The sequence below is a fragment of the Amblyomma mixtum genome, chromosome 4 (genome assembly GCF_055824585.1).
Source record: "Amblyomma mixtum isolate Tamu chromosome 4, ASM5582458v1, whole genome shotgun sequence".
Classification (NCBI taxonomy): domain Eukaryota; kingdom Metazoa; phylum Arthropoda; class Arachnida; order Ixodida; family Ixodidae; genus Amblyomma; species Amblyomma mixtum.
Window position 1 is genome coordinate 54,318,576 of NC_143015.1, and position 13,443 is coordinate 54,332,018.

At 50.1% G+C, this 13,443-nt stretch overlaps 1 protein-coding gene and 1 long non-coding RNA gene across 5 annotated transcripts; both read right to left on the reverse strand.

Moving 5' to 3' along the window:
• Positions 1–5,538: 5,538 nt before the first annotated feature.
• LOC149346509 (uncharacterized) lies at positions 5,539–7,031 on the reverse strand. 3 transcript variants are annotated; one of them, XR_016292398.1, is made up of 6 exons: positions 6,960–7,031; positions 6,759–6,874; positions 6,558–6,677; positions 6,354–6,472; positions 6,153–6,272; positions 5,539–6,014 (listed from the first exon to the last, which is right to left on the reverse strand). It is a non-coding gene; the product is annotated as an uncharacterized LOC149346509 (long non-coding RNA). The 3 variants fall into 3 exon arrangements; XR_016292396.1 differs by having other exon boundaries at positions 6,153–6,472; XR_016292397.1 differs by having other exon boundaries at positions 6,094–6,472.
• Positions 7,032–8,365: 1,334 nt separating this feature from the next.
• Positions 8,366–12,799, reverse strand: LOC149346510 (uncharacterized). 2 transcript variants are annotated; one of them, XM_089586464.1, is made up of 12 exons: positions 11,749–12,798; positions 11,134–11,248; positions 10,908–11,076; positions 10,475–10,847; positions 10,071–10,244; positions 9,876–9,951; positions 9,696–9,806; positions 9,360–9,608; positions 9,130–9,301; positions 8,848–8,996; positions 8,570–8,767; positions 8,366–8,494 (listed from the first exon to the last, which is right to left on the reverse strand). In XM_089586464.1, exons 1-11 carry the CDS (start codon positions 12,052–12,054, stop codon positions 8,586–8,588), a joined length of 2,076 nt encoding a protein of 691 aa, XP_089442590.1. In that variant the 5' UTR covers positions 12,055–12,798; the 3' UTR covers positions 8,366–8,494; positions 8,570–8,585. The 2 variants fall into 2 exon arrangements, with proteins under 2 accessions (XP_089442590.1, XP_089442589.1); XM_089586463.1 differs by having other exon boundaries at positions 9,696–9,951; positions 11,749–12,799.
• Positions 12,800–13,443: the final 644 nt, after the last annotated feature.

The following is a 13,443-nucleotide window of genomic DNA, read 5'->3' on the forward strand; positions in this document are numbered from 1 at the left end:
GTACGGTCTTCACCACCACCCGAAATCACTGCGATTGCTCCTGGACGACCTTCGTACTTCACTCCACGTCGCCGAAACCCTAACGACTGGCGGACAACCGACGACAGGCCCATTTGTTTCCATTGCCACCGCATTGGCCACATCTCCCGCCACTGTCGAAATTATTGGTCCCGTCGCAGCACATACCGTCCTCTCAGCTCCCATCGCGACGACGAACAGCCCAGCCACTACACGCCCCCTCAAGACCAGCACGGTGCTACAGTCGACGGCCAGATTCCCCGCTCCAGCCGCTCCCCGTCCCCCCTGCGTCGACAGTCTCGTTCGCCCCAATGCCGTCGCTCCTCTCCTGGCCCCTACGGACGCTCGCAAGCGGAAAACTAGACGCTGCAGTGTCTGGAGGTTATGCTGCAGTACAGCCCCAGTCCCAAAATCCTCGATTAGCCCTTCGTGCACACCATAATTTGCTCGCCATTCATGTCGATGGAGTGCCTGTGAGAGCCCTGATCGATACAGGCGCGCACGTATCCGTCATGAGTTCAGCCCTACGACGCCGCCTCCGAAAAGTACTGACCCCTGCACCCAAAGCCGTTCTCCGCGTTGCCGACGGCGGAACGCCTCATGTTGTTGGACTATGCACAGCCCGTGTGACCATATCCGGCCGCCATACATCCATTCTGTTCTCTGTTCTAGACCAGTGCCCTCATGAAGTCATTCTTGGCCTCGACTTCCTGTCTGAGCATTCAGCCCTCATTGACTGCGCCACTAATGTTGTTCAGCTTGACCTTCCTCTTTCTGCTGAGTCGCCGTCCCCAGTTATACAGTCTTTGTGCTGTCAACTTTGTTCGTCTACCGCCTCAAGCCGCAACTTACATTTCTTTCTCATCTGTTCCCCTGTACCTGATGGTCACTACGTAGTCACTGCGGAACTTGACGTCGCCCTGACGCGCAGCATTGCGCTTCCACACATTGTATTTACATTGTCGGCCAACCGCGCGTACCTTCCTGTCCTGAACTTTGGTTCATCCATCCAACCGCTCCCGCAAGGCATCTCACTCGCCACGCTGTGCCCTGCTGCCGAATGTGTGATATCAGTGGTGGACAGCTGCTTACCTTCCACTCAGCAATGCCGGTTGCCTGCAGCCCCATCAACAGTGAACCCAACGGACGACTACCCTGACATGATCGCTTCTGACCTACCGCTGATGCAAGCTCGCGATATTAGGTGCCTCTTATCATCTTTCCGCGATATCTTCGACTTTGATAGCCGTGTTTTGGCTCGGACCTCTGTGGTGACGCATCACATAAACACCGGTGATTCCGCTCCTCTCCGCAGACGTACGTACCGAGTGTCCAGCGCCGAACGCACCGTCATAAATCAAGAGGTGGACAAGATGCTCGCAAAAGACATCATCGAGCCCTCGTCAAGTCCTTGGGCTTCACCAGTCGTCCTGGTGAAAAAGGACGGCAGCTGGCGCTTCTGCGTTGATTATCGGCACCTCAACCGCATCACAAAAAAAGACGTATATCCACTCCCAAGGATCGATGATGCCTTAGATTGCCTCCACGGCGCCAAATATTTCTCTTCAATTGATCTTCGATCGGGGTACTGGCAAATTGCCGTTGATGAAAAGGACCGCGAGAAGACCGCCTTCGTGATGCCTGATGGCTTATACCAGTTTAAAGTCATGCCGCTCGGCCTCTGTAACGCCCCGGCTACCTTCGAACGAATGATGGACTCCCTTCTTCATGGCTTTAAATGGTCCACCTGCCTCTGTTACCTAGACGATGTGGTTTTCTCGCCTACTTTTTCCACGCACCTCGAGCGCCTCTCCAATATTCTGACAGTGTTTCGTAACGCCAGACTTCAGCTGAACTCATCGAAATGGAAGTTCGGTTGTCGCCAACTCACTATTCTCGGACACCTCGTTGACGCTTCTGGTGTACGCCCAGATCCCATCAAAATTCAAGCTGTGAAGGACTTTCCTCTTCCAAGGTCGTCGAAAGATGTGCGCAGCTTTGTCGGCTTGTGCTCGTATTTTCACCATTTTATCAAAGATTTCGCCGGCATCGCTCGTCCCCTCACCGATCTTCTGAAGAACGACACCCCCTTTACCTGGGGCCCTGCTCAAGAGAACTCATTTTCATCCCTCGTCCATTTGCTGACCACTCCGCCCATCTTAGCACATTTTGACCCGTCGTCTCCCACAGAGGTTCGCACCGACGCCTCCGGATATGGCATCGGCGCCGTCCTAGCCCAACGTCAACAGGGTCAAGATCGAGTCATCGCTTATGCCAGCCGCCTACTTTCAGCCGCAGAGCAAAATTACACCATTACTGAGCGTGAGTGTCTTGCCCTTGTCTGGGCAGTAGCTAAATTCAGACCCTACCTGTTCGGCCCTTCATTCGCTGTTGTCACTGATCGCCATGCTCTCTGTTGGCTGTCTTCACTAAAAAATCCCACCGGTCGCCTTGGTCGCTGGGCATTGCACCTCCAAGAATACTCATACTCCGTCGTGTACAAGTCAGGGCGCCATCACCAGGACGCTGAATGTTTATCGATACCCTGTGGAACCACCTGACCTAGAGGACGCAGAGACCCTGCCCTGCCTCTTAGCTATCTCTGATCTTGCCGATATTGCCAACGAACAGCGCCACGACTCATCTTTACGACCTATCTTTGATGGCATCCGTTCTGCAAACCGATCTCCGTCTCTGAACCTTTATGTGCTCCAGAACGGCATTTTGTATCGCCGAAACCTACGCTCCGATGGCCCTCCGCTCCTGCTCGTGATACCCCAACGTCTACGCTCTTCTGTCCTGGAAGAACTGCACGATCTGCCGACAGCCGGTCACCTTGGCGTGTCCCACACGTACGCTCGGGTGCGGCATCGCTTCTTTTGGCCTGCTCTCTATCGTTCCGTCAAGCGTTACGTGGCCACTTGCGACCTGTGTCAACGTCGGAAAAGGCCCTCCACTTTGCCTGCCGGTCTTCTGCAACCCATCGACATACCTCCGGAACCTTTTCACCGTGTTGGCCTCGACCTTCTTGGCCCTTTTCCAACACGTCCCTCTCCGGCAACAAGTGGATCGCTGTCGCAACTGATTATACGACTCGGTACGCCATCACGCGTGCTTTGCCGTCCAGCTGCGCTACCGATGTCACCGATTTTCTTCTGCAAGACGTCACCCTTCACCACGGCGCCCCTCGTCAACTGCTCACCGACCGCGGTCATTTTCTATCCAGAGTAGTTCACGACATTCTTCGTTCGTGTGACACGCAGCACCAGCTCGCGACAGCTTACCAATGGGCTTACGGAAAGGTTCAACCGCACGCTCACCGACATGTTAGCCATGTACATATCGCCAGACCACCGAGATTGGGACGCAGCCTTGCCTTATGTGACATTTGCATATAACTCTTCCCTTCATGACAGAACAGGCTATTCTCCTTTCTACCTTTTGTTTGGTAGGCATCCCACCTTGCCTTTGGACACACTCATGCCGCCTTCTTCAGCCCCCACCACTGCTTACGCTCGGGACGCCATCTCCCAGGCCACGCTGGCGCGCCAAATAGCACGTAGTAGGCTCCAAGCCTCTCAAGTTTCCCAGAAGTCAGCCTACGACCGCCATCACCAGGCCGTCGAATTTACCCCAGGATCACTCGTCCTTCTCTGGACGCCCTCTCGCAGCGTCGGTCTCTCCGAGAAGCTCCTTTCGCACTACCGTGGCCCTTACCGTGTCGTGTGCCGTGTTACCGACGTGAACTATGAAATTGCTCCCCTTGAAACCTCGCCATCGTCCTCTGGCGCCACCACCGACATCGTCCACGTCTGTCGCCTTAAACCTTATCACGACGCTCACACGTCGCCGCCCTAACGCCGAGACGGCGTTTCAGCAGCCGGGGGTCCTGAAGTGGGTAGACGACGACCAAGAGCGTGGGAAGAGTAGAAGACAACGAAGTTCGGACTGTGTTCTCGGTGCCGCTCGCAGCTGTTCTTCCCTATTTGTAAATATATTGAACCATTGAAATATATTGAAAAATAGTGAACCATTTCGCACCTCATTTTTGCTTCCAATGCGTCACAGCATTTACAGATTGCATGCAGACCATTTTTGGGAATGTGCTTAGTTTATTCAGTGTCTGTGTAGTAGTATAGACAAAGTCTCTGCCTGACAGGCAAGGACAAGCTCGTCCTTGTCATACCTCAGCACCATGAGAGGTTGCTCAACTACACTCACACTCACGGCCACTTGCACTCACTTACACTCATGTCCACTCGCATTCACAAGCACTCATTCACGTCCTCTCACACACTCGCACTAATGTTCACTCACATTCACAACCCGTCACCCAAACTCATGACCACTCACTCAACCGAACAAGCTTCGCTTGTGTGGTTGAAGAGCTAGGCCAAGTAGATCAGGCTCATTGCATGGGTCTGGCCCAATAAAAAAAATTATGGCCCGAGCAGAGCTCTACAGTGCACACGGCCGGCCATAGAAAAAAAAAACGAAGCGTCCACTGCAGTACTCGAGATCCCACCTTACGCTAGTTATTGCTGAGAAGTTGACAGTCGTGGTTTCAGCAGCAAGCATTGGAACTCTGTGTACAGAGCTCGAGCCGTGTAGGAGGCATGTCAACAGACATCTGCCTTTCTAACTGTGGTAATGCGAAATTCGATAAAAGGATCGGACACAACTCGTATCGGTTCACTGCACCCGCGAGCCTGCGCCCATGCCAACGGTGAACTAGTAAGGTGAACAACAACGAAATATTTCCATTCTCGCGCCAGCGTAATCCTCTGCGTCATTTGTAAATAGACACCGGTATGGTGCCTTATGCTACCTCGAGCGCCTTCGGCAGTGAATATCTAATTCCCTCAGCTATCAACAGAAAAAAAATAAGCACATGCAACAAACTTCACTGTCACGCGGCATTTGCCTCCAATCATGACCACTCATGCTCACAGACGCGAGTGAGGTGATAAGAGTGCACTCACGAGTGAGTGTGCCGACCCACAGTCCTTGTAAATCGTCCAAAGGTAGGCATCCTACGCACCCGAACATGGGATTTCAGCTTTCCACTGGCAGGATAAAGAACTGGATCACCTCATACCACATTTTTGCTTGCAGTGCATCAGAGCTTTTGCACATTGTAATTCATCCAGACCACTTTTTTTTGGAATGTACTAAGCTTATTCAGTCTCCGTGTAGCAAAGACTTATTTGTAATTCAACTGCTCTATAAGAGTTGGTTTAAAAGGCTTACAGAACTGTGGTGGTGGACCAAAACTTTCAGACTTCAACTAACCTGCTGATACATGAACCAACAAGGTGTGAACCTTCCACATCTTCACAAAATTTTGTTCTGCAGCTCATCAAACTGCCATACACAACTGAATCGCAGGAAATGTATTTGCCTAGCAGCGTTTCAAAATCAGTAAGTTAGGTGGCTCCATTGCTCTTTTGCAGCATAATGTATAGCTCTGTATTTCAGCCATGCGGTAAAGTACGAAAAGATGCACAAAGCCACTCAGAATAGCAGTTGTAAAATAGTTTATTGACTTGCTTAGATGTATCTGCAGAATCCTTCCGGCACTTGGTAGGTGGCCGGGATCCTGCTCAAATCTGAATGCCTTTTGGTCCGCGGGTGCAAGCACCACTCTTATCACACTTGCCTCAATTGCTCCTCTGCCAGTCAAGGGGAATGTAACTGCAGGTGCACTGAATCAAAGTTTATTCCTGCTAAAAGTGTCTTGCAAGTGACTGCACAAATTGCAGAGGAGAACGGCCAGACTGTGATAAGAGCATCCCTATCCGCCAACTGGGATACGCGCTCTCTAGCAGGCAGGTTCTGCCGAGAGAAAAATCTGTGTGATCTGGCTGAACCAGTCATTTTTCTGCAAAAGATGTTGGTTGCCAAGGTGACCATTCAACAAAGGATACGTGTCTTGGCATGTCCATACAATCTGGGGCCGGGTAGACAGGAACCTGGGAATCTGTAGCTGGTTGGACCTGCATGCAAGAAACTTGTAAAAGTATGTGCTGACAAGACGTTCATGTCGACCTCCGTTACAGTAAAGGGGAAACGCACATCTTGCTGCTCGTCAGACAGTTCAGACTTTCAAACACGCTGGATGTTGTCCCCCTCACCTTGGCGAAAGCCGATCGTTGGTGCTGGGAAAGCACTTATGCTGGCTTCTGATGCATCAGAGAAGGATCGCTGACTCTTGGCGCTGCTCATAACTTCCTTCTCAAACTTTCAGGTGCGCTCTGGAAAGGAAATTGGCGCATGATATTGTTCGAAAATACGCCCCGAATGTCATTCATGCAGAAGTTACACATGTTACTCACTGAAAGTTGGAAGTGTTTGCATGGGACACAGTGTGAGTGATGTCATTGGCAGCCATTGGTCCTCATTACACTTGCAAAGTAGGATTCCGAGCCCTGCCACGAAGATGCTATGTCGGCCTCTGGTGCAGCAGAAGGGGGAACACGCATCTTGCAGCTCATCAGACAGTTCAGACTTTCAAACACGCTGGATGTTGTCACCCTCACCTTGGCGGAAGCCGATCGTTGGTGCTGGGAAAGCACTTATGCTGGCTTCTGATGCATCAGAGAAGGATCGCTGACTCTTGGCGCTGCTCATAACTTCCTTCTCAAACTTTCAGGTGCGCTCTGGAAGGGAAATTGGAGCATGATATTGTTCGAAAATACGCCCCGAATGTCATTCATGCAGAAGTTACACATGTTACTCACTGAAAGTTGGAAGTGTTTGCATGGGACACAGTGTGAGTGATGTTGGCAGCCATTGGTCCTCATTACACTTGCAAAGTAGGATTCCGAGCCCTGCCACGAAGATGCTATGTCGGCCTCTGGTGCAGCAGAAGGGGGAACACACATCTTGCAGCTCGTCTGACAGTTCAGAGTTTCAAACACGCTGGATGTTGTCGCCCTCACCTTGGCGAAAGCCGATCGTTGGTGCTGGCAAAGCACTTATGCTGGCTTCTGATGCATCAGAGAAGGATCGCTGACTCTTGGCGCTGCTCATAACTTCCTTCTCAAACTTTCAGGTGCGCTCTGGAAGGGAAATTGGAGCATGATATTGTTCGAAAATAAACCCCGAATGTCATTTATGCAGAAGTTACACATGTTACTCACTGAAACTTGGAAGTGTTTGCATGGGACACAGTGTGAGTGATGTCATTGGCAGCCATTGGTCCTCATTACACTTGCAAAGTAGGATTCCGAGCCCTGCCACGAAGATGCTATGTCGGCCTCTGGTGCAGCAGAAGGGGGAACACACATCTTGCAGCTCGTCTGACAGTTCAGACTTTCAAACACGCTGGATGTTGTCGCCCTCACCTTGGCGAAAGCCGATCGTTGGTGCTGGGAAAGCACTTATGCTGGCTTCTGATGCATCAGAGAAGGATCGCTGACTCTTGGCGCTGCTCATAACTTCCTTCTCAAACTTTCAGGTGCGCTCTGGAAGGGAAATTGGAGCATGATATTGTTCGAAAATACGCCCCGAATGTCATTCATGCAGAAGTTACACATGTTACTCACTGAAACTTGGAAGTGTTTGCATGGGACACAGTGTGAGTGATGTCATTGGCAGCCATTGGTCCTCATTACACTTGCAAAGTAGGATTCCGAGCCCTGCCACGAAGATGCTATGTCGGCCTCTGGTGCAGCAGAAGGGGGAACACACATCTTGCAGCTCGTCTGACAGTTCAGACTTTCAAACACGCTGGATGTTGTCGCCCTCACCTTGGCGAAAGCCGATCGTTGGTGCTGGGAAAGCACTTATGCTGGCTTCTGATGCATCAGAGAAGGATCGCTGACTCTTGGCGCTGCTCATAACTTCCTTCTCAAACTTTCAGGTGCGCTCTGGAAGGGAAATTGGAGCATGATATTGTTCGAAAATACGCCCCGAATGTCATTCATGCAGAAGTTACACATGTTACTCACTGAAACTTGGAAGTGTTTGCATGGGACACAGTGTGAGTGATGTCATTGGCAGCCATTGGTCCTCATTACACTTGCAAAGTAGGATTCCGAGCCCTGCCACGAAGATGCTATGTCGGCCTCTGGTGCAGCAGAAGGGGGAACACACATCTTGCAGCTCGTCTGACAGTTCAGAGTTTCAAACACGCTGGATGTTGTCGCCCTCACCTTGGCGAAAGCCGATCGTTGGTGCTGGGAAAGCACTTATGCTGGCTTCTGATGCATCAGAGAAGGATCGCTGACTCTTGGCGCTGCTCATAACTTCCTTCTCAAACTTTCAGGTGCGCTCTGGAAGGGAAATTGGAGCATGATATTGTTCGAAAATACGCCCCGAATGTCATTCATGCAGAAGTTACACATGTTACTCACTGAAACTTGGAAGTGTTTGCATGGGACACAGTGTGAGTGATGTCATTGGCAGCCATTGGTCCTCATTACACTTGCAAAGTAGGATTCCGAGCCCTGCCACGAAGATGCTATGTCGGCCTCTGGTGCAGCAGAAGGGGGAACACACATCTTGGTCAGTTCAGACTTTCAAACACGCTGGATGTTGTCGCCCTCACCTTGTTTGGTCTAGCCTCACTGGGGACCCAGGCTGAAGCGGGACCTCCTTGCTTCCACAAGGTCCTGAAGAGAAGGCCTTGTGAAGGCCGAGGTCATTGGTGCTGGGAAAGTACTTGTGTTGGCCTCTGATGCATCAGAGAGAGATTGCCAAAGCTCGCTGCTGCTGATAACTTCTTTTACAAGCTTTCCGACATACTCTGGAAATGAAATCTTCACATTACTTCATTCCAAAAGGCTCCCCTCAAGTCACTCATTTGGGATGAAGCATAATACTTACTGTAAGTGGTAGCTGTTTTGATGGGGCACACTGTGTGATGGCCTTTTCGCGCCTTGGTAGTCTTCATCATCCAGCGTGAATTGCCTTCCTTTGTCTTCGCCTGGGACCGGTCTGCATTTTCATTGAAGTGGAGGATGGCAAGCTGCGTCCTGTAAGTTGAGGATATCGCATCGGATGGCAATGCTGCCTAATGATCTGGAGTACGTGGATGTGGTTACGTGCTGACTCTTGGAATAAACCAACTGCCTCTAGACAGAGGACAGAACTACAATATAATATTACCTTGCGAGCATCCCTGCTGGAGAAAATGCCATAGACTTTGGCGCGAAGTCAATCAAGATGCTGTGGAATGCCTCCAGAGCAAACGTTTGGCCATGGGGGGACATCTGTGTGATATCCTTGAGGAGACGCTTGTCCTCAGTGATGTGCTTGAATTGCTCGTATGCCTGGGACTCTTGAGGAAAAGGTATGCTTTAAAACAAGTTCTTTAGACAAGGGCAAAAACAACTCACTAGGGTCCATCCAAACTCTTGTCTCCTCTGGCATGTCGCTGTGGAGACACCTTGGGTACAGTCCACCATGTCCAGAGTGCTGGTTGATGACGTGATTTTTCATACTCCGCCAGACGTCGACGACCAGCTCTGCATTGCCCCCTCCAGCGCGGGCTGCCCAGTACATGTGGTTGGTAGTTGACTGAATCCAGAGGTCCAGCTCCTTGCATCCAGCCCGCTTGCTTGCCGCAGCTAGCTTTTTCTTGACACCTTAATTTTAAAAAGGCATATCAGGGAAGCCTGCAGCACATTCTGTGCAAGCAAGCATCTTTTCAATCATGCTCTCAACTTTCTTACCTTTTGAGATGTGCCAAATGTCAAAGTAGTGCTTGATCTTGGGTTCACGGGTCTGCATGTGCTTTCGTATGGCAGGGTGACGGTCAGTTGTGAGAGACCGGATCTTGATACCTGTGTTATGCATTGTCGGTGGGATAACGATAAATTGTCTACCATATAAACCTTTGTGGCATGCCATACATTTCTCCTTGAAGAATTCCAGCTGCTTGATTAGGCCTTCCTTCTCCATGTTCACGCTGGCCATTGCCTGCTCCGACTGCATGAAGACGGGTTTCAAACATTACATTCCTGTATTTCCACTCTACATACCAACGGCTTACATAAATATTTATCACTGAATTACTGCAACAACTTTCCACAGACGTGTCTACTGACCTCCCCCAGCTGGACCTGGACCGAGTGAAGAATTCTGTTGATCTGCTCAACATGCGTGGTGTATGTCAGGAACTTGGCAGAAAACCCAGGGGAGTCAAATCGTCCATCACCGGTGACATCAACCTCTTGGTTGTTCAACTGGTCCATGAGTTCAGCTTGTTCTTGTAGCCAGATCTGTTCAAATGTTATTCCATTTCTTGACTAGCCCAGTGTAAAATTACAACTTAGTTTGATTGTGCACTACTGCAGCGGTAGTTACTACAAAACAACAAAAAAGTGATGTCAGGAGAAGTGTGTTCGTTTAATCTGAACTTCATTTCTGCCTTCTGGCTAACGAGAATTGAACTTTTTTGAAAACATCTGGTCAAGCTGGGGTAAATATATCAGTATGGTTTGTTGGTCACCTTTTCTATCGCAGGAAAAAGGAGGGCATCCTGATAGTTGTAGAAGGTCCGGTCACTTGGGACCTGCACATTCATGTGGCGCAGCATCCTCAGTGTGGAAGCTACATTTGCTCCTGAAAAGAGGAGGTGGCTGGACAGCAGAAGGTTTCCTGCTGCCCTTCCATTGATGACAGGCTGGCTGTTCCACGTCCGGACATGCTCCAGAGGACAGATGCTGATGACATTGATGAGGCTGCCTTTGGTGGTAATGGTGGTTTCACAAGGCCTCGAGCACTCTGGGCATGTCTGGAACAGCTCCCTCAGACAGCTCTCAAAGACCAAGAACTGCCGTTCTTCTTCTGGGGGGGCCGGTGTACTCTCTGCGGATGACTCACTGGAATCAGAATAGTGCCAACTGTTAGGCCCAAAACCCATGCAGCTGTGAAGAGCCCACCTTTCGGTATCGTCATGGTAGGTTGGAGAGTAGCTGGAGTCAGAGTCTAGCCTGTCACCCTGTGGAGATGTGCAGTCAAGTGGATCACTGCTGCATGTGGCCGGGACGAAGGGTGGAAGCAGCAAGGGCTCCTCTGTGACACGGCCAGGAGAAGTCGCAGCTGGCGTCACTGTAGGGAAACAAATATTCATCCACACAGAATGGACGAAATGCAATAAGGACTTACAGACAGCTTCAGATCTAGTGCTGTGTTCGACAGAACCATTGTCCTGGTACGGACCACTGCTGGCTGCAGCTGTTGAAAGCCTTGCCTCAGAGGGATCTGGTTGAAGATCCTTGCTCTGAAAGATGGTTGTACAAAGGCCGATCAGTCACTTCGGTTTACAAAGCTGGAGGTGGTGCAACATAGCATTTCAGGATTGCTCTACATTCCATGCCTTCACTATAAATACACCGATTTGGGAACTTGATTAGTTTCTATCGGGTGCACGGCATCGTGAATCACAGCATTTACAACCAAACGCCATGTCTGCGCGAAATTTGAGCGCGAACAATGCACCGTTTTAGCCGGCGGAAGCATTGTACGGCGCGCGTAAAATTGCCGAACAAGCTGTATATCAAAGTTTCTAAGCTTATTTAGCCGACCCCACACTTACGAACGCGAAGCACGGAACACTGTTACTTCTTTCGCTTCTGCAAATGATGACCATTCGCGTCATGATACAGCCACGTAACTTTTAGAACAAACTATATCTTCAGCCTGACGCATGTTCGAGTCGGCGATCCTACAGAACGACACTGTCGAGCCATGCTAAGAAAATTAATTCATAGAAATACTTACCAGTACTCTTTGGCGCTTCGGGGCTTGTTGCTCGGTTCCATCGACGACGGGAAGTCGAAGCGTGGGCATAGCGTTCCAACGCAGGCGAGAGTGACTCACGTCGGGCCGATGGAAAGCGCTTATCTCGAAGTGTTCAGAGCAGAAGCGGACACACTTTGGTAGCGTCTCGGTGTTATCGAGCCCCGCGCAACGTAGCCATGCACTACGTCGCGGTTCGTCCTTCGGCAAGGCGAACAAACGTAGGCCCTTGTGCCAATTTTTCTTAGTCCGATGAGGGCACAACCTCACCGCACAAACGTCCGGCATCGCGAAAATATCACTCGCGAACCGAACAACGCTCGCAACAAAACGCGATGGCGTCCCACAGATCACACGAAAAAGTGTAGATCCAAGGATGTCGCAGGATAGCAAAAGTAGGAAGTGGGGCACACAGGACCTTCTGGGAGTAAGGACCGCGTGCACCAACAACCGACAAGTAAAAGAAGCGAGGCGAGCGCTTCCTCGGAGCAGGCCGAAGCCACCGCGGTAGGGCGCATCACTCCTATGGCAGCAGACGAGGAGAAAACATAGTCCGGCTGCTTCGGGCTTGTTTTTTTTTTAGTGATACGCTCTATGAACCACAACTATGTCGCGGATTTATCAAATTATTGTATCCTGCGTGTCCAGAAAGAGTAATAGAAATTAGTTCGATTATTTTCGCGGTTTTCATTTCACTTCAGTCAAGTCATTGGCGAAAGCAAATAGTCCGCGCGTAATTTTATTTCTGTTGGCTTATTTTGCGGCTATATTATCTACGAATGCAACTACTTATTCACGGAAACTTAAAAAACAAAATAAAGCCAAAGCAAAGCCTCCACAGAGCTGACTGAAAGGCACTCGACGCGTTTGTAGACTCCGCCCATCGTATGAGGCCGAATTCAAAAAAAAAAGGCGGGAGCCGGACGTTAATTAGATTTAATTGAGGAAATCGGCCACACAGGGCAATAAGTCGCAGCTCCTAAGAATGCTGGGAACGTGTACATCAAGTTCCCGCGGCAAAAAGACATGTTCAGAATCCTCTTCAGTGCACCTTTAAGAGAGATAGCTCGGGAGCTTCAGGCGTTTACATCGGCGTGCTCATTAAATGTGGGAAGACCAAACCCTAACATACCCGGATGTTTCATTTCTGGGAACATCCCTTGTAAGAAAAGCAGCGGCATCTGCCCTATGAATTTTGGACTACTATTGTGATTTAGAGCCACCTTCGCAATATCCGTTAAAGTTCCTTGTTATATCAGTAAATCAATTTTATAAACGTGTGCATCAATATACGACAAATCGTATGACACTATCCGAAACCCCCTGCGAGAAACGGTTCTCCCGAAATATCTGTCTGAAAGTCCTCAGAATTCACGGTTTGTAGGCGGAAAGGTCGTCGTCCTGACTCGCACACATTATTTGGTCTTCAGAATAAGTTATTTATTCCTCAGCAACATGCCAAGTCATTTGACACCACTTGGAACATTCTGCGTTAAACACGTGGCCTCGAATTTGTATGCAAATGGCCGTTCCGCGGTGAAAACGGGAGGGGGGGGGGGGGGGGGGGAGACTATTCGATGGCCGCTATGCTGGCACATAATTAACAGATCAAAAGTATCTGTATCATAATGGACGCTTGGGCGAGTTGGGGACGGTTCAATTGCCACGTAGCGCTTA

Excerpts from the sequence above, each read along its gene's own strand:
- LOC149346510 (XM_089586463.1), bottom strand. The coding sequence starts at position 12,054 with ATGCCGGACGTTTGTGCGGTGAGGTTGTGCCCTCATCGGACTAAGAAA. Across the intron at positions 9,609-9,695 it reads CATTTGGCACATCTCAAAAG|GTGTCAAGAAAAAGCTAGCT; the intron begins GTAAGAAAGTTG and ends TTTAAAATTAAG. Across the intron at positions 9,302-9,359 it reads AAGAGTTTGGATGGACCCTA|AGTCCCAGGCATACGAGCAA; the intron begins GTGAGTTGTTTT and ends CTTTTCCTCAAG.